The sequence below is a fragment of the Argiope bruennichi genome, chromosome 4 (assembly GCF_947563725.1).
Source record: "Argiope bruennichi chromosome 4, qqArgBrue1.1, whole genome shotgun sequence".
NCBI lineage: Eukaryota > Metazoa > Arthropoda > Arachnida > Araneae > Araneidae > Argiope > Argiope bruennichi.
Window position 1 is genome coordinate 124,657,668 of NC_079154.1, and position 24,122 is coordinate 124,681,789.

The window sequence follows — 24,122 nt, forward strand, 5'->3', positions numbered from 1 at the left end:
TTCAATTCTAATGAACATTTAATTTAAGATTCTTAACAAAATTAAACGAAATCGGTCAAAGATCCGTCTATACTTTTGGATGCATGTAAATACAAGGAAATTTTGTATGTAATCTTGCATCTACAAATGTAGAAATGTTTCAAATTTTGATTACAATCGATTGGAAAAACTGTATCCAAAATTCATATTCGCACGATAGATTTACTAAAAATGTTACATACATACAAGCCAAAAAATTTAAATTTCGTAATAATTTTCGCGGATACCATGCAAGGCATTCGCGGGCTTACCGAAGATTTGCAATTTTATGTCAGTGAGAGAAAGATAAGATTTTTATTAAAAAAGAGTGTGGTGAATAGCATATAAGTCAGTTAACAACTCTTCTACCCGAACTATCGTTTTGGTAATATGGTTTAGTTACTGGACTGCTAACCACAAGGTACCAGGTTCTATCCGCACACATGCCATACCGCTTCAAGAGTATGTAAGAAAGTTTTGGAGAGACCACTTCCGCTGGTTTTAATTAGAGCATATAAAAAAAAATCTTAAATTATTCGTTCTGTTTTACTTTGGGGAAATACGAAAAGAAATTATGTTATTCAATTTGAGTTTCTCATTTTACAGCTTTTAAATAAAATATATCACAAGTACAGTAAATTAAACAATAACCTCTCTATTTTGAAGTAGAATATCAGAAAAACACACACACACATTGGCTAAGAGATAACAAACAAAAGGTTGGGAATCGTATCACAGACGTAAACCATAGCATCGAATGTATTAACCATTATTTTCTGCTGTTAAACAATTGTTGAATCTTAAATTAAAACAACAATAATAATAATAAAATAAAAATAGTTCTTTAGATTGAAGCAGTTTAAATGCAGCAGAAAATGGAGATAATAAAACTGAACCAACCTAATCCTAAACACAAAACAATAAGTCAGCATTACTCTACATTATTATAGTCAACTATAATAATGTAGTTGCTCATTGTAAATGCAGTTATTAGGCAGATTTCAAAGCAGAGAGCTTCCACATTAACGAATGCGACATATTCGTAGAAACTATTGAAAAAAAAAATGCAACTGACAGAAGAACTATGTTAATTGTATAGAATATTTCTGAATATAAAATTTTATACCAAAGGTGTGTAATAAATATTATAAAATCTGAGTAGCAATATATAGTTGCTTCGACGCAAGAGCATTGATATTGATGCAAAATGACATGATTTTTCTTTAAAACTTCCTCACTCGTATTTCTGAAAATGCCGGAGTTTTGAGGGATGGAATTAGAGAACTAAATACAGTCATCAATTCATGCTTCAATTAAAAAAAAATCAATTTAAGTAATCAAATTTTCAAAAATCTTTAAATAAAATTTTAAATTACATAGTTTACATTTAATAATCTTAGGAATCAAATATTTTCAAAATAACCCACTATTTGAGTATTTTAAAACATGCGAGAATAAATTTTAAAGCGTAATTCTCCAGTTGGAACGAAGAGCGCTAAAGCGCCAAATATCACTACAGAATATGCAATTCCTACACATTTGACGTCAGAATCTGAAACCAATGAATGATCCACATCTCGGATTTTAACACCTCCCAAAATATTCCGGCATTTGCAATGAAATAATTTTCTATCGATAACGTAATTAGAAAAGTGTTGCCGGAATTCTTCACATGTTCAAAACTTCACAATAGATTTCTAGTGTTTAAAATTGAATTATTCCATTCTTGTTATTTACCAATTTTATAGTACAAAGTAGCAAATTGCCTTCTTTATAATAAAAATGAATGTCAGTTGCCTTCTGCGATGTAGAAATTTTTTGAAATGTATTCAAAATGCTGCTATTAGAAATTCATCTTCTTCAAAAGAAAGAGGTTTGTAATTTGAGCATAATTATTCTTAATGAATAGTGTGAAAGCAAATATGAATAAGAATTACTTTAAAACTTGCTATTTTTGTGTCGGATTTTAGATGGCTATCTTATTCGTATCCTAATTCTGTTTATTTATTATTATTAAAAGTCAATGTATGCTTTTAGTTATATGGAAAATTTTCTACTTTATTATATGGAAAATTACTTTCTTTTATTTTTAGTTAAATCTATCTCTGCATATCATGAGACATACAGCAAGATTAAAGCACAACAAACACCAACTGCATTTGATTTCAAACCTTTATACTTGGATATGCAAGCAACTACTTCTTTGGTAAATTGTGTTTTATTAAATTGATCATCATTTAATTTATATAATTATGATCATTTTTGTATTTATCTATGAAATATTTATTGCATAAAGAATCAAATTTGTTAATGTTTGATTTACAAATTGTTTAAATATTGATATACAAGTGATCTATTTTAGTAGATATTATATTTCTATTAGAATTTAGATAGTGGTATCCAGTCATTCACTTTCTATATGTGTCTGTGTCATTTCAACCTTTATCAAAATTGACTGCAGACATATTGATTACATTTATATCTTCAATTTTAGTAGCATGTTACTGATCAGTGTAGAATCTTTTTGGATTATAACTTTTATTTTGTAATATAATAATTATTTTTTAAGTCTAAAAGGTAAAATTAATGTTTTCTTCCTTTAAAAAAATTCACTTTCAATCAATATAAATAAATATATCGTTGATGATGTACATTTAAAGAAAAACAATCTGAAAGTTGATTTTATGTAGAGTAGTTACTTAAAGTTTTTGTATGACAAGCTAGTTAAATGTAAAATATTCTTCTATTAAAATAATTCAATAGTAATGTGTTATATTACTGAACTATATTGTTTGGTACTGGTATAGTCTGTATAAAGAAAAATTTGAATCTTCCAATAAAACATTATTGATTTTTATTTTTAAATTTTTAAAATTTATGATGGCATTTTATAATCTAGGTATGATATATAAAAAACAATTGTTTCACAGATTTCATCTACCTATTTTTAAATTTTACTTTTGATGCTCAGCTGTGAAATTTGACTGCTTTTATCACTAAAGCTGAATGATCATTAAAATGAAAAATGTTTCCCTTAAAATGATAATTTTAAAATTATTGTAGTGAAAAAAATTTGACTCTATGTGATAAAAATGTGAAAACTGTTCAAAAAATAGTAAATAATTTAATCACCGAAAGGATTGAATGTATGATTTTAATTGATAATAATAATATAGTAAATAACTGTCCTGAAAGTATTTGCTTTTACCATAATATTTACTTTTCTATAGATTGAAATCAAAATGTACTTTAATACGACCTTCACATTGCCATACATGGCAACAATTCCAAATTGTGAATGCAACAAGCATACAACTCAAGAGGAAACATTGGTTAACAAATTAGCAAAAGAGTTACTAGAAAAACTACTCTGCTTGCTTATTTTGTATACTGTATTGTTGACAAATACAATAAGGGGAATAAAGTTGATTTCAATTCAAATATATTATATTCAGATACTGTATATAGAAATTCCATCTAAATTTGGATAATATTAACACATTGCTTATGGCGCTCTCTGCACTCAATGCACTCCCAGGGCCCGCACATTTTTGAATGCTCTAGAAGCATGCTTGACAAGGAACAGGATGTATATATGCACATTTTTATTTTGCATTTAGTATTATATTTACATAAAGTATTCCTAAATATTATTGTATATTTTATGCATCTATTTATTATATAAGATTGTTTCCTTACAAATTAAAACACAAACTTTGAAATAATGAAATGTAAAATAATAAAACACTGAATAAAATATGGCAAACAATCAGTACAGATCTACCAACATACTGGCTACTCTGACTGATTGTTTCGATATGCTTGAAATGTCGACATTCAGTTATTTTGCTAATCATTTGTCATAAAAATGCATAAGGCTTCATTGCCCTGGTAATGTAACAAAAATATTTGTCTCAGGTTAGTTATATTTTGATGCAGCCAAAAAGACTTGAAAATGAGATATCTCGTGACCCGGCCACAATGTTTGGCCTGCTAAAAACGAGAAATCTTGTGATCCATATGCAATGTGTTAATTATAATTTAAATTCATTTCCAGAAAATTCTTGTTGGTGCATAAACTGGAATTTCTTTAGGCTCTTTCAATTGGTCTGGTTCTTTATCTTCTTATATTTTATTCCAAGGATCCAAGAGTCTTGGATGACATGTTACCATACCTTGTTTCAAACTATGGAAACCCTCATTCAAGGACTCATGCTTATGGATGGGAGAGTGAAGCTGCAGTTGAAAAGGCCAGGAAGGTAAACTGTATTTAAAAAAAATCCTTAGAAGAATTTTTTTTAATAGACAGTCTAATACACTCTGATATATTTTCTTATTTTTGTTTACAAAATATTTGTGAACTTTTTAAGCAGTAATTTTAATGCTTTAAAAATATTTAAATTAAACTTTAGCTCCCTTTAGAACAATAATTAAATATTTACCTAAGCAATTAAAGCATTTATAGAGAAATTACTCTTCTAAATATATGTACATTGAAAAACTATTCTATTATCAGTTATAAGAATATAATGATCTTTTGCTAATGCGTTACTTGCATATGAATTTACAAATTAAGTTGAGTTTTCTTTCACTAACTTATGTCTATTTTGATATTTATTCAAATGATCTCTTGTCTGCAAGCCTATTTGCTTGAGTTCTAATGATCTTTGAATTATTTCATCTAAAATCTCATTTGCATGTTCTTTCTTCTATATGTTATCAGAAATTTTTCATGAATCATGAAATCATTGTTTCATAGGATTTTTTTTTTCTTTGCCCAGAAATAAATATAGAAGCAGACTATGCTTTTGATTGTTATTCCATCAAAGTGGTTATCAATTTTATATTGGAAACAAATAGATTGTTATTCCAAGCAAAATAGAATTCTCCTCTTGCTTTTGCTGCTGTGCACATTAACATTTTTAAAAAATATATTTTATCATTGTTATCATCAATTTTTATCATTATGTTTATCATTTTTACTGAGCTAGGTGTTTGTTCCTTTTATATATTATTATTGTGAATGTTTTGTTGATGTGTTATTTCCTGTTATTAACTGCATGTTATAAAAAATTTGAAAATGGAACAGCATGAATGATAATTCATGAAGTATTTTTTTTTTCCCCCAACTATCAGTTAACAACATGAATTTCCAGTTGATGATTTTCTGTGTTACTTAAATGTTGTATAATCATAGCTCCAAGTTTTCTCATTGTAGTCCTAATATATGATTGTTGCAAGCCCTATCGAAAAAAAAAATGGCAATTTTTAATCATTCACCATTAAATCATTTAAATTTTCCATATTTTTAAGTAGTTATTTGAATATAATAGGAAGCTAATCTTGATTTGTGAATGGCAGGTTCATTGTTGTCCTCATTATTTGAATATCTGCATTATATCTTCTTAACTTGATATAATAATAGCCAAGAATGCTTCTTATTATGAGTTGTCATTTATTGTGAAATGCCATCTTGGAAATTACCAAAATGTGTTCTGTTGTACCAAGTACAGATGTATCTTTTGCTGTATAGGGATGCATTTCTATTGCTATCAAATGATTGGAAGTATGTTGTTTGTTTGGTGATTTATGATACAACAAATTTTATATAATATATAAGTTTGCTTTGGTTAAATGAGTTATATTTTTTTCTGTAATATTTCTTGCAAATTTTCTGTAATATTTTTTGCACATTTGTGGTATGTTATAAAATTAACTGTCATGTACCTATTTTTATCATATTGTTTTTATATATGAGAAGAAAAATGGATTCTTTCTCATTGAAATAATGTTTGTAATAATGTGATACAAATGATTAATCTGATAATTATAATGTAAAACACAATTAATATTAATATTTCCCATTCTAATATCTATACAAATTATGCTTCATTTTCTTGGGCAAATTTATGCTATTGTGTGATTATAAATGTTTTAATACTTTTTGCTTTCATTAGACTATTTATTCCATTTAAACATTTATAATATTTTTTACCAGCTATTTTTGCAGTGATGAATAAAGTTGTTAAATTTCTTTTATTTTTACAGCAAGTTGCTGATTTGATAGGTGCTGATCCAAAAGATGTCATATTTACAAGTGGAGCAACAGAATCAAACAATATAGCAGTAAAAGGTGTTGCACATTTTTATGCTGAAAGAAAAAAGCACATTATTACTACACAGATTGTAAGTCATTTTTCTAGATGATTGTCATTTGTTTTTTTATCTTACTATTATTAGAATTTTTTTCACACTCTTAATACTATATTTTAGACCAAATTGCTTTTTAGTCAAAACTCCTATCAAGACAACATATACCTTCTATTTATGGGGGCATATTCATAGCTTAGATTACTTTACTTCTAAGGAGAAGTAAAGTAATTTTATGAATTAATTATTTATGAATTTTTTTATTATTATGAATTATTATTTATGAAACTTTTATGAATTAATATTTTAAATTCATAATATATAGTTGCTGGTTTATATTTTATTACTTTTTCCAGTTTGTTTAGATATTTGTTGGTAATATGAATTTTTAAAATGTATTTATATTTATTGTAAATTTTATAATAATATTATTAATATTTGATTATAATATTATTATTATTAAATATTAGTTCAGAGAATGTGACCAAGTATTTAGTACATAAAAATAAATATGGAATCCCTAATTTGTTATATTATTGCTTGAATATTTTTTTTTTTCCTTTAACGAGTTGTAGAAAACAATGACATACTTAAAAAAGAGATTTGTGGACATTACTTCATTTCAGAATTTTCTCTAAATTATCTATAAATCAAGATATAGATTAAAATGTGATCAATTTTAAAATGAAACTTTCGTATTTAAATGGAGCACAAAAACTACTTTTTATGAAGAACTTTGAATATACAATGAGCACTCTTTTAAAGTATAACATGCATCAAATTTGATATCTGCAAATTAAAAGCTCTAGTTTTTGATTAGGATAAAATAAAAGTATTCCATGGTTGGGAGTTTGATGACTTTTGGAACTTGTCTATAATTCAGTCAGGAATACCTTGAGATTGTATACTGAATTTTATGGCTTAAATTTTAACTAAAGTTGTCAATCATTGAATAAATAAATAAATTTCTATACAGGGGTCTCGAAATTGAGCTTATTTTTTAAAAAAATTTAATATTTATGTTTCCTATGAAATAATGATATAAATTAAGTAAGCAATGAAGAATACTCTGTATTTTGCAATTTTTAAATGAAAAATTCCACAAAGCTAGGTAAGTAATGTTACCTTGAGAGGAAATAATCATTGTTGTTTCGAATTCCTTCTAATATCCTATTAACATTTGATATTACAAGGATATAAGGCAGAACACATTAGATTTAGGGATTTTAAAAATCAGTTTTGGATATATCTTATAGCCATATTGACAAATATTATTTTAAACATAATGTCTCAAAGCTGAGGAAGACTTACAAAGAATGTGAAGAAGATAATACCAGTTTAACTATTATTCTTTAGGGAAAGCATTTCCAGAAACACCTCTGTAAATTCAAAGGAAATAAAGCGATAGTTAATGCAAAATTCCAAATATTCATGGAAATATTCTGCTATCCAATAGTCCTTCCTGTATGCTAATCAAGATTATATAAGCAGCCCATACATTCTACTCTGCTTGTAGATAGAATGTTGTGAAAAAGTGTTGTAGGACACAACTTGACTCGGTGATTTTGCATTTCAAATCGTTCCTTCATACAGAATTTCTGTTATCCTTGTAAGACATTAAATAATTAATGCCATTTAAAAGCAATATGCTTTTTTACAGTTGATGTTCAATTGTTTGAATTATTATTAATTGTTTACATTTATATCAAAGAGCATTATAGGTATTGTGACTAATTATTTACTCCCTTATCATTTAAAAAAATCAATTGCATTTTTTGAATTTCATTGCAAATTATCTTTTTTATTGACGCATGTAAATCACTACATCTGAATACAAATTGATGATTTGATCTTTATGAAAAGAAAAAAAAATATAGTAATTTTCAAGTGTTATTTGATAAAGCCTATTATGATTTGCATAATTAGAACTTGATTTTTATAATTGTCTTTTTAGGAACACAAGTGTGTACTAGATTCTTGCAGAGTTTTAGAAACTGAAGGATTTGATGTTACTTATTTGCCTGTACAACAGAATGGTATTCTGAATATGGAGGTTAAAAAAAAAAATCTTAATTTTCTATAATATATACATTAGAAATAATGTCATTAGTTAAAAAAAAAAAAAAAACTTTAAAAATAATGTGTTTCTGTTTAGAATGAGTTTGAAATTGTATCGAAAGAATGCAACTATTTATTTTGTTTTGCTTCCGTTTTATTAATGAAACATGGAATTGACATTTCCTCTATTCACAAATGAGTTAACTTGACCACTAGAAATATTCATTGATTTTCAATAAGGGTTTATGGCTGTATTATTTTTTGTTATCGTAAAATTCATATTTTATAATAATAGATAAAATTAGTTTTATCAAGCATGGAAATTTTCAAAAAGCATTTAATAGTTTCCATTAATGTATTTGCAAAGGAATGTAAGCAGCTTAAATGCTATTCATTATTTTCATCTATATAAATAGATGAATTTTAACCTGTTACAATTTCTGTAATTTTTAATTATGAAATTATTTTATAGACACTTGAAGCAGCTATTCGTCCTGATACATCTTTAGTCTCAGTGATGATGGTAAATAATGAAATCGGAGTTAAGCAACCTGTTAAAGAAATTGGTAAGCTAAATTTCGGCCTTGCTAATAAATGAAAGTATTAATTATCTTTAGGTGATTGTTTATATTTTTTTAATATTTTGCTCAGTAAATGATTGATTTACAGCCATTAGAGTTTGCAATTTCTTATTATGTTTATTTATTTCTAATAATAAAGCATATCCTTTTTAATTTTTTTTTTTTTGTGTATTGATAATGTCCTCATTTTAGTGTATATAATATTGGGTTTTTTTATATTAAATTTAGAAAAGCTCTTTAAAAAATTTCATAAAAAAAATCAACTACCTAGTGCACAAAAATCTTATGTATATCATAATTTTTTCCACCAGAAATTATTAACTAGTTTATAAACTTTGCCCTTTTTATTTCTATGCTCACTTTTATTGGTGCAGAAGACGTAAGTGGTACTCATTATACAGTATGATTTTTAAGTTCCTGTTTGCCATCAGTGGCTTTGCAAGTGCAAACTGCACTTGAAACATGGTGTCATTTTCCCACTCTTTCATTATATTTTTCTTTAAAAAATATAATATGCACACTAATGATAACCCCTAAGACATATGTTAGGGGCTTCTATACCTCCCTTATTTCACAATCGCTATACCTTTGCTCATTTGGCAATTTTATTGTTCTCTTGACTTTATAGTACCTGACAATCAACTGTTCATCTTTTTTCTATTAACATCGTTTGATAGTAATAAAATGCAGTTCTAAAATTCTTACACATGATATTACCTCTTCTTGTATTTATTATGTGCGATGCATATTATTCTGATATAAAAATGTTCTGTGAAAGTATTTGCTATCTAATTAAATTCCAGTTATGATCAGTTATGTGACTTGTAGTAAGGTCTCTATTTCTGGCGTGGTGAGTTTTGAACGTGGACCAGGTTAAAAATCTAATTACTTTGAATATCCATCATGTATGTAGGAACGATGCACATTAAATTCACATTAAAAGTACTAGTATGATGCAGAACTGTGGTTATCATTCTCATTATTTGATCAAGGCTCAAAATTACAAAATTCTTCTCTAATGTTGCTTTGCTTCTAATAAAAGCCTAAATATAGCTGAAACTGAATTTGTCATTTCATGTAAGTAATATGGTAATGGTGTGTAAAATGTAGGTGAGCTTTGTTTCTTTAAATATCCTAGTTTATTTAATTAATTTATTTGCATATGGACAAATATGCTAAAATTTTTCAACATTAGAATTTTACTTTTATTTTAAAGTGCTGTTATGAATCTTAATAATATTTTTTATTTCGAAAAATGTTTAAAATATATGAAGCAAAAATTTTAAAAATTTCCAAGATTTTGTATATAATTCCGTCACTTTCTCTACCTTACAAAGCTTTATCATCTTTCTTTTACAACTTTGCACAGTTTAAGTACATAACATTTTGAAATATTTACATTTTTTTTTTTTTTTTTTTTTTTTTTTTTTTTTTTTATTAAGATGCAATGAAACATTTTTCTGTGAGCATTTTTGTTTTATTCTGATGAATAATTAAAATGCTCTAAGAATTTGACTTTTTCTAATTATTTTTCCTGTGATCCTTGCTGTATTTAAATTATCAACTTTTTTATATCTATTAAAATGCTTCTTATTTTTTAGGTGCTTTGTGCAGGAAGAAAAAAATATTCTTTCATACAGATGCTGCTCAGGCTGTTGGGAAAATTCCTGTAAATGTCGATGATATGAACATTGATTTGATGTCTATCAGTGCTCATAAGATTTATGGTCCAAAAGGTAAGAATTCTAAAATATTTGACATTTTCTAAATGGATATTAATTACTACCACATATTGTCGATTAACCTAAATGCTCTTGTGTCTGCTTAAAAAATTGGTTTGGAAATAGGGAATGATTTTAATAAATATTTGGGGTTTTCTTATTTTGTGATTCAAATAGAAATGCTATATAAATATAAATGCTCTGTAAATTCTTTAAATAAACTGATTATTAGCAGATTTTTTTCAGCAGAATTCTCAACTAAAAGAGCGAGAGAAAAATAGTGATTGTTCCTCAGTTTTCTGATTTACTTCTTAATAAAAATATTTTTTACTTAGTAAAAACTGTCCTTATGTGTTTCATACCAAATTTTCTTAATTAGAATATAAGTAAGCATCTGAAATGACCTTTTGCATTGACAGTTTGTCATTGTTATTATTTGAGTTTGTAAATTAGATGCTTTAGAGTAGTATCAAGAGACAAAAAATTTCACTGTATTATTGATTTAAAGATGTTGATTTAGATGCAATGCCTTACTCCTGATTTTTATGATATTTTATAGTTTTATTTCTAATTTAAGTCATAATAATGCACACTGAAAAGAATATCTTGTATATTTTTGTTGAAAGGCAGCAGATGTTAAAATGCATTTTTGTCAACAATACACTTTTTTGTAAATGTTATATTTAAAAATATATACAATAACATAAGTAAATGATAAAATACATATCTTAGTATTTTTACAGTATACAACTTACTAGTAAATTTAGTTATTTCTTATATGTGCTACTGGTCATTACAGATATGATTTATTCTCTTAAGCAAAATTCTGATTATTTGCCAGTGAAACTAATGGGTCTGACTTCCATGACTAGTAAAGCTGCTAGATATATTTTTATGACCTCACTAGCTTTAAAATATATCCCAAGTATACATGCACACAAAGTATTGAAAGTTTTATTATATTTTTCATTACAAAGATTGGCTCATATAAGTCAAAGAAATCAAGATTACAATAAAAAAACATTCTATAGCTTTGCTAGCTACAGGAGCCAAAGCTTAATGGATTAGTACTGGAAGAATATCCATATTTTTCTATTGCATTGTTATATAGTTTAGTATTGTGAAGAAAATTCAGTATGCATTTAGGATATCTTCTTTTTTTATGCATTTAATCCAACATTTGACACAGAAATAAAAGTTTCATTTAAAAATCATAAGTTAAATTTGATATATTCACGTAGGATACTATTGTTCCTAAATTGAACATTTAACTTAAAATAGTTTGATAAGGTTCTTTCAAATTATTACATAAGATTATATTTGACAGATAGGATGTTTCTAAATTTTTTCTGTGATATTTGGAACTTTACTACTGTGGTTTAAATGTTTTAAATGTGATTCAAAGTTTCTTAAACAAAATTGTATAAAAAAAATTAAAAGGCAGTGCTAACAATATACATGACAACTATCATAATAAGAATGGATTCTTATAGCATTACTTGCTTTTAGTTATTATTTGTGTAAATTCCTTCTACTGTCGCTAAGCAAAAATGTTTTAAACTATTATCATCAACATATTATAGAAATAAAACAATTTGTGACTTATTTAAGACATAATAAAAGAATAAATTGTATTTACATTCATATTTGCATATTTAGAAAAATGATAATTGTTTAAAAATAATTACATGAAATACATAAATTTACTAAGGAAATATACTAATTTTCTAATATTTATTTACTAGTTGCTTTTGGTGACCTCTGGTTTGTTTAATTTATTTTAATCTCTAATGTATAATTCATATTCATAGATCCCTTAATAAAATGTCTTTAAATTTTAAATTGTGGATATTTAAGCTGTTTGTTTAGTACACTGGCTCCTATTGAGGGAAAAAATTTAATTTAATCTAATCAGATTTTGCAAATGTATTTTCTCATTAATTTATAGGTGTTGGTGCCTTATATGTTAGGCGCAGACCCCGTGTAAGGGTTCAGCCTATTCAGAGTGGTGGAGGGCAGGAACGAGGAATGCGAAGTGGAACTGTTCCAACACCTTTGGTGGTTGGTTTTGGCACTGCTTGTGAAGTATCTGGAAAGGAAATGGAGGTAAGTTTTGAGAACCTTTCTAAAATTACATTTTGTAATAAGAATTACTAGATTTAGCTTTTGCGAGTAAAAGTAAAAGTGGCAGAGAATTTAAAATTATCTGCTTTTTAATAAAAATATTTTTTGTGATGAAAGATCTTAACACTTTTATTTTCCAAACAAATGTAAATTATAAAATTAAAAAATACTTAAAGTGAAATCTAATTATACATGCATATTAATATTATATTTTGTGAAGACTGTTTAAGAAAATATTAAAATACAAACAATACCTTTTTTTAAAAAGTAATCTAAAACATGTATAAAGAATATTAATAAACTGAATTACTCTGAGCATACCATAAATATTTCAAATTTAATTAAAGATTTTTAAAATACAGTATTTAAGCACCACACAAAAATAATAACTTTTGTCTGAATGTTTTCATCTTTCTTACAACTTTTAGACAAGTAGCATGTGATAAATTTTTAGTAAAGTGGATTTTATGTCTGCAGGAAATAATTATTTACTATATGAGTATAAAAACAAAAGGGCATGTTTAACAACTGTTGTATAAAATTACTTATTTGTTTCTCCTAAGAAAATTTTAAAAAAAAGATGTATAGACATTCTGGATTATTACTAGATAAGAATTACCTTTGACACAATGAAAGTCAGTGCAATTAAATCACAATAACCTAAATTAGAGTTATGAAACCAAAGTTGAACAAAAGATAATGATAATGACTTTCCATGTTTATTTTTCTTCACTACAGAAATTTTAAACATATAATTGAAAATGCAGATATGGTGTAAAAAAAATAGAGAGAAAGAGAATGAAATTAAAATATTTATTACAACTAGAATTTCAGTTAGTAAAAATAATTTTCATGATTTTTGATATGACCAGTTGATTCATCCCCCCCCAAAAAAAAAGAATGAAGTATTGTTTCAGTTCTATGAGATAACATCTTCATTTGTTTCTTGAAATAATTTATATTTTAGATGATTTTAAATTGAAATTACTGTCTCAATTTTCATAATACGTATAAAAAATTCAAGAAAGCAAATTAAATAAAATTTCAGACTATTACAAATATGTCATTAGACTTCAAAAAACCAAATGAAATATAATTTTATAAAATTCTTATTTATCTAATATCAACCTAAAGAAAAGAAGAAATTAAATATGCAGAGTGATCATTTTAAAATTTGATCTCACATTGTGTAAATAAAATACATTTAATTTTTTCCCCATTTCATTTGTCAATTTTTAATAAATGTGCACATGTAGAACTAAAAAAAAAAAAAAAAATCCCCCAAATCTCAATTGGTTATATTTTTAAGTTTGTCAGGGGAGAGCTGCTTATTGTAACTAGCACGTTGCTGTTGCCATAAATGTCTATTTAAATAATGAAGCGAAAATGAAAATATGTCAGTGGATAAAAGAATGAATATAAAAGCTTAAGAAAGCCAATATATTTTTACATTCATTATGAATATCTTGTGTAAAAATTATGCCACCAAAATACAGTAATGAATCATAAGTGTACATATATCATGGTTTGAGAAACCATCTATTAAATCTTACTTTTTTTTTAAACTGGTGCATTTCAAATTAGAAATTTCCACTATTTATTTATAGTCAAATAAATAATTGCAGGAAATCTCCTTAAATGTATCAAAGAACTGACGTCCATATTTAATGATGAAAAATTGTATTAACAGTTATGTTTTGTTTTCAAGCTTTTAACAATAATATTATAGAAATAAACACTATTTAGAATGCTATTCAGAACTTCTTATCAATGGGCTGCATATTTAAACTGCCCTAATTCCATGTTATAAATTGCTCATTTTTTAAAGGCAAATTTCTAAAAGGTATTCATTTGGAAAGATAAGTTGGCCAAAGCTTGTGTTTTGTTAAGGGCTTTTGCTCCTTATATTCTTATATTATATTTGTGCATGCAAGTTTAGCAGAACTGGACTTGCTAATTGTTGGAATCTCTTGTATTGATAACTGCACAGCCATCTGCCTGAACCAAGAACCCATAGTGAAAATTACTAATACTGTTTTGTTTTATGACTGATAATCAATTCAAAACAGAATAAATAATTAATAAATAGAAATTAAATAGAATATTTTATAAGATTTTTATATAGCTCATTTCTTTTTAAAAAATGAAATGTTATAAAATGCTCCAAATACCTTTTTAGTTTTCTGTGTAGTAGTCTAAAAATATTTTTAATGCAAAGTTTGATTTATTGTCTTTCTCATATTTTGTTTTTAATTTTCTTTGGTTAATAGTATGACTCAAAAAGGATTGAAAAACTATCTAAAAGACTGGTAAATGGAATAATGTCTCAAATACCTGAGGTTATACGAAATGGTGATCCAGAGATGTCTTATCCAGGTATACTTTTTTTTTAATGAATTCATTTATATGTGTAATAAATATAACTAGAAATCAATGCTTGCCCTTCATATCATTTAAAAAATCAAATTGTTGTAAGAACGATTAAAATATTTTTCTTGTAATTTCATAGGTTGTGTAAATCTGTCATTTGCATACATTGAAGGTGAAAGTCTCTTAATGGCTCTGAAAGACATTGCTTTGTCATCAGGAAGGTACATTATTATTTTACATTTTCCTTAAAATCAGCTTCTTTTTCTCTTCCATATGACAGCTAAAACATTATGATATCACATATGGATATTTATGGAGTTAACCATAGATCTCTTCTATGTGTGATTAATAATTATTATATTTTAGTTAGCTTGAAAAGAGGATAAAATACTTCATTGTTCCTCTTGAGGAATCTCTTTAAAAAAAAATACAATTTATGGCTTTGTCAACTGTAATTTAGTATTACATCTTGCCTTAGATATTGTCATGAAGATGCAAGGAATTGTAGAGTGCAGTTAAATAGATTATTAGTGTGAAGCAACTCGTTACGTAAAAGAAATTCCTCACAATTTGTTAGACTGAGAAGTGATTTATGTGTAGGATATTCTAGCAAGATCTAAAATATTCTTTACACAAAGGAATTTAAAGAAAGGTTGTGTTATTTTGAACATAAATAAATAATTTGTATTAAAATGTTAACCTTTTAGATTAATCTTTTGTTATTGAGATTCAAACCACAGACAAATAATTTATTATTTTGTCATTTGAGATATATCAATTGCTAATAAAGTTTCTTTATGTGGCATTACTCCCCTCTTGAAATAACATCTTGCTTTCTGATCGATTAGGATTAATAATTTTTTTCTAGAGTATGTCATGGATCTTTTACAGTTTTCTTTGCAGGATCATATGATGGTTCTATATGTAGATAGATATTTTGATAGTATGACCCCCCCCCTTCTGGAGGAAAATCAAAATTTTGCACTTAGTAAATCGCATCTGATAAATAGCATAACACTTTATATGGATCAAATTGCCTTCTTAAGAATTATTCAAAAAGACCGATTTTTTGGATGGAGAATAGATTCGTATTATATCTCCAGAAGCATAGTACACCACTCAGTATGTAAAATCATAATTTCAATTATCGCTATCCTGAATTTTTTTAGTTTGTAGTTTGATTAACTATCTGAACACCTTGGTTCTGGAAATAATCTTATAAATGTATTCATTATCCATTTCATCAGGGCAGAAAGAAACATAGTGTTCATTGTCTTTTCGTTTATATAGTAAATAGAAAAGTATAAAACTTTATGTGTCTTGCTCAGCAATATTATAAGCAAAAATTACAGATGGCCAGATTTTCATCCTAAATTTTCTGTTCCATATTTACATACATGGGCAACATATTAGCTGGAATTTTGGTAAAGCATCCCATCACTTTACTTGTTTGAAGATAGTAACATTTTGCCATCAATTATTGATATTGTGGTGAATTGCATATAAGCCAGTTAGCAACTACGCTACACAAGCGTACGCTTTTATATTATGGTTTAGTTACTGGACTGCTAACCACAAGGTCCCAGGTTCTATCCTCGTGCATCACATACCGCCAAATTGGTGACCTCGGATGATGAACCTTCAACCTTTGTAACAACTGTTGTGGCACCATCTACCCACAGCATCATATACTGCCAAAATATTATGCAGTTCTATAAAGGCTGAAATTACTTTGGGCTAGAAAATAGTTTTGCTATACTCCTTTATACTTTGATAATTACTCAAGAAACTCTATGCCTCCAGCTATGGCATTGAAAGCATCTGTCTGTTAGTAGATGTTGATGAATAACTGGCAACTACTTCTTCAGTGCTGGATAAAAATTTCTTTTGCATAGGATTCCTTTAAATTAATTTAAATTCCTATTTAGCTGGGGATGAGATGTGAGCAGGGATTATTTTTGCAATGTCTACATCTTTCTTGTTTTGGGTAGCAATGTTCATATCTTTAGTAGCAGTTAAAGTTAATATCTGTTTCTTCTTCCTTTGCATTTCAGATGAAATTCAACACTGATTTCAACAATAAATATCTACATTGACAAAAAAGAAGTGCTCATGTTTTGGATATTTTTTTACAGTTGTTTAAATGTTTTTTAGTCTTTTAGTTTCATTATATTTAGTATTAATGGTTGAAAAAACATTGATTTTGTGATTGTTGCAGATTTATTTAGTGATAGTATGTTATCATAAATAACAGAACTAAATAAAAATTGAAATTAATTTTGAGTGCCATATTAGGACTTGAAGAAACAAAAAATTCTTTCTGAAGTAAATTACTTCTATTTGTCCTATAATTGAAATCTTACGTATTCTTTAATAAGATTTAATATATTGGCATATGTAGTGCTATGATTTTGGGGAATCATTAGAATTCCATGAGAAATTCTGCCTTCACTATACATAATAATATGAATACTGAGTGATTACATTAATAGAATGGTTTAGTTTTTTTAACAATTTAATTTTCTCTACAGCCTGATTGAATGACAAATTTTGTCTAGAGATCATGTTATTATTTTGATTGAAATTAGAATCCACGAAATATCTGAATTATTTATGTGTTACATGCAATCTTTGTATTGAATTATAAGTTTAAGTTTCATTAGTTAACAATAAAAAAGGACAATACTTCAGAACTTTAGACTTTTTCACCAATTAATCATGTTTTTTAGGTTCTCCCTTCCAATGAATATAATAAAAATTTACCTTAGTTTTTTAAAAATGGAATTTCTCCATATTGTTGATAATTGATTGTAAATATAATCCATTGGTTAAAAATTATATATTATATGAAATAATTCTTTTATAATCTTTTTTAGTGCATGCACATCTGCTTCATTAGAACCTTCTTACGTTTTAAGAGCAATTGGCAGTGATGAAGATTTAGCTCATTCCTCTATAAGGTTTGTTTGAAATATTAAATTTATTTCGATATTCATGTTTGGATTTTTATTGCATAGAATTGCATTATTATCTTGAGTTGTTCAGATTGCTGGCGTCCTGGCATAGGGGTAGCACGTCTTCCCTGTGATCTGGGCATCCCGGTTTGGGCATGGTTGTTCTTCTTCTGTATTCTATCTGTGAGGTGTGTGAATGTGCCACCCTGTAAAAAGGGGTTGTGCAAGCGAATGTGCTGCATGAAGTAACTAAGTCATACTTTTGGCTTTTGTTGGCGCTACTGAAAAAACAAGAAATGGTCGCTCGGCTTAAATCGCTTACAGATAACTGCCAGCAAACTTATAAAGTGCCATAAGTCACAACACACAACAACAACAGTTGTTCAGATTTATATTTAATCCAAATAAATTGTTTCTCGCATTTTCCAAAAATTATTTTGTCAAAAAAATATTAATGATATATAATTTTTATAAAGAGTTTATCTGTTGTCCAAGGAAACAATGCAACTGTGTGATGCCTAATTGGCTTATGGCAGACCCTAGTTGGTTTACTTGTGCATAAAATCTTTCTTTACTATATGATTAATTTAAGACATTTTGCTAAATTCGGAAAATTAGTTAATCTAAAAGGGATTTATTTGCAAAGAAATAATTACCACAACAGTTATTCCTGCTCTGCCAAAAGGCACTCAGAATTAAATTAAATGACCATCATTGTGATAGTACTGAAGCAAGAACTAAGCTAAATCCTATCTGTCATCACCAGCCATGATACAAACATTGCCTTAAGAAATACATCTCATCAGAATGGAAGTAACTTGACTACACTATTTCTATACTCATCAAGAAGAAAACCCACCATATTGGAAGTTTCTTATTCCCATAACTGGAAGCAGGGAACATCTGGTAAAGGAGTGAAGAAATAATAAAAATAATAAGTAGTGTAGTTGATCCCTTATCCTGCTACTCTAGAATAATTAAAGCCCTTGCTGAAGAAGATTTAAAATATTTCAAGTCATGAGTTTTATTTGGGATACAATATAATTGTCTCTTACCTTGTACAATATAAGTATCTGTACCGTGATTTTGTTTGTTTGTTTGTTCTGTTCCAGAATAACAAATCAAGGTAAAAGGAAAACACTTTTATTAAAATGCATGGAATCTAAAATTTCACATTTTTATAACTATGAAAAGTATAAGTGTTCTTATTTTTCTTTTTATTCATTAGAGTTAAACTGATAGATGAGTTAAAAATATTGCTATCATTGAAAAAAAAAAAAAATGAAAGTTTTTAAAATAAAAGTGTCTGATAATTTTATTATGCATACCAATGTTTGAACAACTCTACACCAAGAATAGTGCAATATTCAAAGAAACTGATATGGATTGAAAAAAATGAATAAAACTAACCACTAAAATAAACTGACTATATTATGTACTTGTTAAAAGTTAGGAATTTTTTATGTACCTCTTTTAAAATATACATCATATTAATTTTTGAAAAGTTTTGAATTATTTTTAATGGTAAGTGGAAACTTCTTTGGAATTATCTTAGTTAATCTGGGATGTTTGATCATTTTCTTTTTCTAATCTATAGAATTAAACAATATTAAGTTTTATAATGAAATTCATAATTTTTTTCATTTTACTTTTAGATTTGGAATTGGAAGATTCACAACTGAAGAAGAAGTCGATTATACTATTGAGAAGTGCATACACCATGCAACCAGATTAAGAGAGATGAGCCCCCTGTGGGAAATGTATCAGACAGGAATTGATATTAAATCAATTCAGTGGTCACAACATTAAAGTTTATCCCTGTAAATATTTTAATATGAAGGTAAATTTCTTTTAAATTATTTTCATTATAAATAAATATTATTGTTTAAGTTTTTGAATTTGATTTTTTTTTTATGGGCAGTAATTTTCAAGTTAAAAATTATTTAACTTGATAATTCATAATTTATCATAACTCATAATTTAAAGTTAAAACTAATCTTTATGTATTATGACCCAGCCACCTATATATTTATGACAATATGATGTAATCATTCCATATATTTATAAAATGATCTTTTCATAAATAGCTATTTAAATGAAGTAAACAGACTATGAATTATTTTTCTATTTTAGAAAGCATATTGATAAAATTTAATTTCCTTCTATTTTTCCCAGATTTAATGATATACAGATAATCTAAAAATAAATGCTAATGTGTTACTTAAATATGGCTTTTTAGTCATTAAAATACATTCGATTTCAGCCAATACAATTTCATAATTACTTGAACAGCTACAGCATGCATAGAGTTAAGCATAAAGATAATTGTTATTTCCTGTTTAAACTAATAAGTTATGAGCATGTATTCTAAATGACTTTTGCCAGTTTCACTTTACAAACAGGTGAAATATCCCCTTCTTTCTTCAAAAGTTAAGCAATGCATATACATAAAATAGAATTCTGGTATTTGTTATAATAATATTATTATACTGTGCATATAAATTTCCAGTTTGATTTTAAATATAGCTCTGTGCTAAAAAGGTAATATGACTTTTAGTTTTTTTTAAGTTTAACATCTTAGTGTTATTGTTATTTATGTATGTAAAATACATGCAGTGTAATAATAGATTTGTGTTATTACTGAGGTACAAAATATCTCAAAAAAGGAAATATATGTATAAATATTGAAGTTAACTTTTGTTGGCAATGTATCTCAAGTAAAATACTTAATTTTTTTTTATCTATTTTAAACATAATATTAAGAAAGGAAATTTTCAGTAAAATTTCCTTTCCATTAAACCGAAGAATAAATATTTTTGTCAAATTTTTAAACAATCAGTTCTGTATGAATTATTGCTGGAAAATTTTAAGATGGAAGAAATATGAATATTTATAATTGAAATGGTATGTCATAATAATCATTATTTTTCAAAAGGAAGAAATATTACAAAATATATATACATTTCTTTTCAGGCTTGTATATAAGAAAATCATGGGCATAGAAACCAGCATATGTATGTCTGTGATAAAATGCAAATCTACTAAGACTAAAGTGGATTTGTATATCTGTCTGAATCAACAGTATGGATATATAAAGGCTCTAAATTATGTAATAGCCTGGTAAATGAAAAAGCAACTACTTGTCATTATTAAAGTTTTATGGTAGAGGTCAAAACATCATGAACTGTTATTTAATTTATGAACAACTTGCTGCTGATTCAGGTTCTCTTCACAAATGCTATTCAGCATAGAGCTATATTCAACTGTATTTCTTATTTTAGTATATATACATGTACATAATTTGTCAAATATTTGTTAATAAACCAAAAAAAAAAAAGTGTGTTTTTATTATAATTTTAGCTTCTATATTAAATAGATACACATTAGTTCAAAAAAATATTTATTATGAAATCAAATGAAATTTAAATCCATCTTATTTTGCATATGCATCAACAATTTGAAGTTAACATTAAAACATTTCATAACATATTCATTACATGCTAATACAAAAGTAATTTCTCTATAGCACTTGAATAAAACAACCAGTGAATTTGGAGGCAAAATAAATATCTTCCATATTCAACTATTTTTTAATTTATGTAAAAGGGTATGTTTTGCACAGAAAATATGTATTTTTCATGTAACTATTTTGCATGATTATTTGAATATTAAAAAAACTTGAATAATTGAATCTAGTTCTTAATATAAAAATTAAGTAATAAATAATTTGTTTATTATTTTTAGCAGGAAATTATGTTTCTTAGAGGTACCTTAGTTTCACACTTATTAATCAGTAAAAGGAATATTCTAAACATATGGTACCTTATTTGTATATTTTTATTCTTGAAAATGGCATGCACTAGAAAAGAAGTGAAATTTTTTACAAAATGGGAGAAAAGAAAAAATGTTATTTTCATGACTAATTAAAAAAAACAAAACACAATCAATGCCTACATTCATATTATTCTGTGTAATCATGAGTAAAATATGAGTTATATTTACACTAATCTAATACTATACACTATAGTAGATAAATATATTTCAGATCCTACAAGGAAAAAAATTCCGTGCTTCACTTTTTAGCTGCAGAAATTATCTTTACATAAAGAAAGTGGTTTAGCCTAAAAATCTAGCTAACTTCTACTTGTTATAAATAATCAATCAATAATGAGATTCAATCTTAAATCGAATATATATATAATAATCTTTACATAAAAGTATTTTACAATTGCTTATAGATATGTTAAAGAGATAACAAAAAATGTTTTTAATAAATACATGTAAATATAACATGATCTCTACATTATCACAGCTAGCAACATTTAATTCAATAATAAAATTGCTTCCAATTTTTCTCCTATAAATCAGCATAATGGATTATTTAACATCTTACAAAAACATGCTTTAAAATTAACAAAACAGAAAAAAAAAATGGCAGTCTAAATTATCTTAAAATATGTGAATAACATTTAGTATTTAAATAATGTAGATATGTTAAAGAAATCACACAAATAATCAACCTCACAAAAATAAAAGATACTTTCTCAGTAGTATTAATTTTTTTAAAACTTTCACAGTAAATTGTATCTCCCCACACCAGAGGAAACTTGCAGAAATGGTGCCTCTACATTTAATTTCAAAAATATAGTTAAGTTTTAATATTAAATTATATAGATAGGATATCCTAAAAAAGTAAAATATTTATTTTCCTTAATGCCTTTACCTAGCCATGTACTTTCAACTACAATATTCATTAAATGAGATGGGCAATTGTATGAAAACATTGACTTCTAAGGAAGTTAATTGTAAAAATTCGAAATTACGTTTTTATATGGCTGCCTTCATGTAAAAGTGCCAATTAGTAAAATATTTCACTAATATCCAAATAAGGAAAAAGTGCTCCAAGCAAATAAATTTCCTTTTAACATTTCAATAACTTTTGCACACAGAAGCATGTACCTTTATACTTATTGACATATTTCCAGTATGGGGGCCATATAATTAATTTAACTTTTTATTACCAATCTCTTCAGGAGCAATTATATTTTCATACAACTACCTGCCTTTTTAAATGAAATTCTGTAGTATGAAGAAGATCAGTAGAAGTATAAATCTAATTGCATTATTTAAAGAAATAAGGGTCTATCCCAATTTTGTGGGATATCTTGTGAATAACATAAAGCTACTCTCATTTAGATAGTAAATATTCTAGATATAAAAAATTTCACCATTTTTTTCAACTTAGAATTTTTATGGTGAAAATATGACTCGGTCATTAAATTGTAACAACAAATAATTAATGCAAATTTTTTTTCTACCATTGATCTAAATTCCAATTAGAAATTTGGAAGAAGTCCTATTATGTAGTGTTAGGAGATTTTCAAATATTCCTTCTTGAACACATAATATTTTCCCAAATTGTTTTTAAAATGAAGTACAAGACAAAATAAAAATTAATTTTTTATAAACATTAATAAGTTTTAACTGATAAATAACAATATTCAAACTGTATTATAGAATCTCAGTTTTTGGAGATGTTAAACTGAAAAGTACATTCCTTTTTTTGAATTATATAAATAAATTTATAGCACACTGAAAATAGTTTTGAAGTTATGAACTTTTATATCCTTTCTTTCCATTAATCATAAAATTATAAATGAATGGCACATATGAATTGTAAGGAAAATATAATTGATTGTCTGCAATAATTCTTATTTCTGCATAAGCTCTACAATTGAAAAACAAAAAGTATTTTTAAAATTGAAATGATAAAAAGAAAAAAAAAAAAAAAAAAAAAAAATCCTTGAAATTTTGAATACTTGTGTACATAAATCAATAGATTTTTCTAAAATTATTCATATCACAACCTAAAATTAGGAAAATTAGATTTAAATGAAATTTTCTGAAAATTATAAAAATTAAAATTAACAGCACAATATAAACAAATAAATAATTAACGCAAAATTAATAGATTTACAATTACTGATATGATTTTAAAAAATGATACTGTGTTAATACAAATGGTAATAATTTTAACATAATTTTTAATAGTTAAAATTAAGATACCTTTTGTAACAAATACACATTATTCTAAATTAGAAAATGAATTACTTTTACATTCATGCTATTTACAAATAACTATTGCA

The 24,122-nt window shown here is 26.2% G+C and overlaps 1 protein-coding gene across 1 annotated transcript; it reads left to right on the forward strand.

Annotated features, from left to right (window-relative positions):
• The first annotated feature begins 1,648 nt into the window (after nt 1-1,648).
• LOC129966968 (cysteine desulfurase-like) lies at nt 1,649-21,275 on the forward strand. Its single transcript, XM_056081590.1, has 13 exons — nt 1,649-1,891; nt 2,112-2,224; nt 4,161-4,277; nt 6,067-6,204; nt 8,123-8,221; nt 8,699-8,792; nt 10,409-10,543; nt 12,477-12,634; nt 14,923-15,028; nt 15,162-15,243; nt 17,899-17,982; nt 19,632-19,816; nt 20,950-21,275. Exons 1-12 carry the CDS (start codon nt 1,801-1,803, stop codon nt 19,783-19,785), a joined length of 1,371 nt encoding a protein of 456 aa, XP_055937565.1. The 5' UTR covers nt 1,649-1,800; the 3' UTR covers nt 19,786-19,816; nt 20,950-21,275.
• The last annotated feature ends 2,847 nt before the right edge of the window (nt 21,276-24,122 follow it).

Coding starts and splice junctions, on each gene's coding strand:
- LOC129966968 (XM_056081590.1), top strand. CDS start 1,801: ATGAATGTCAGTTGCCTTCTGCGATGTAGAAATTTTTTGAAATGTATT. Junction 1,892..2,111: donor ATCTTCTTCAAAAGAAAGAG/GTTTGTAATTTG, acceptor TTTTATTTTTAG/TTAAATCTATCTCTGCATAT. Junction 17,983..19,631: donor TTAGCTCATTCCTCTATAAG/GTTTGTTTGAAA, acceptor TTTTACTTTTAG/ATTTGGAATTGGAAGATTCA.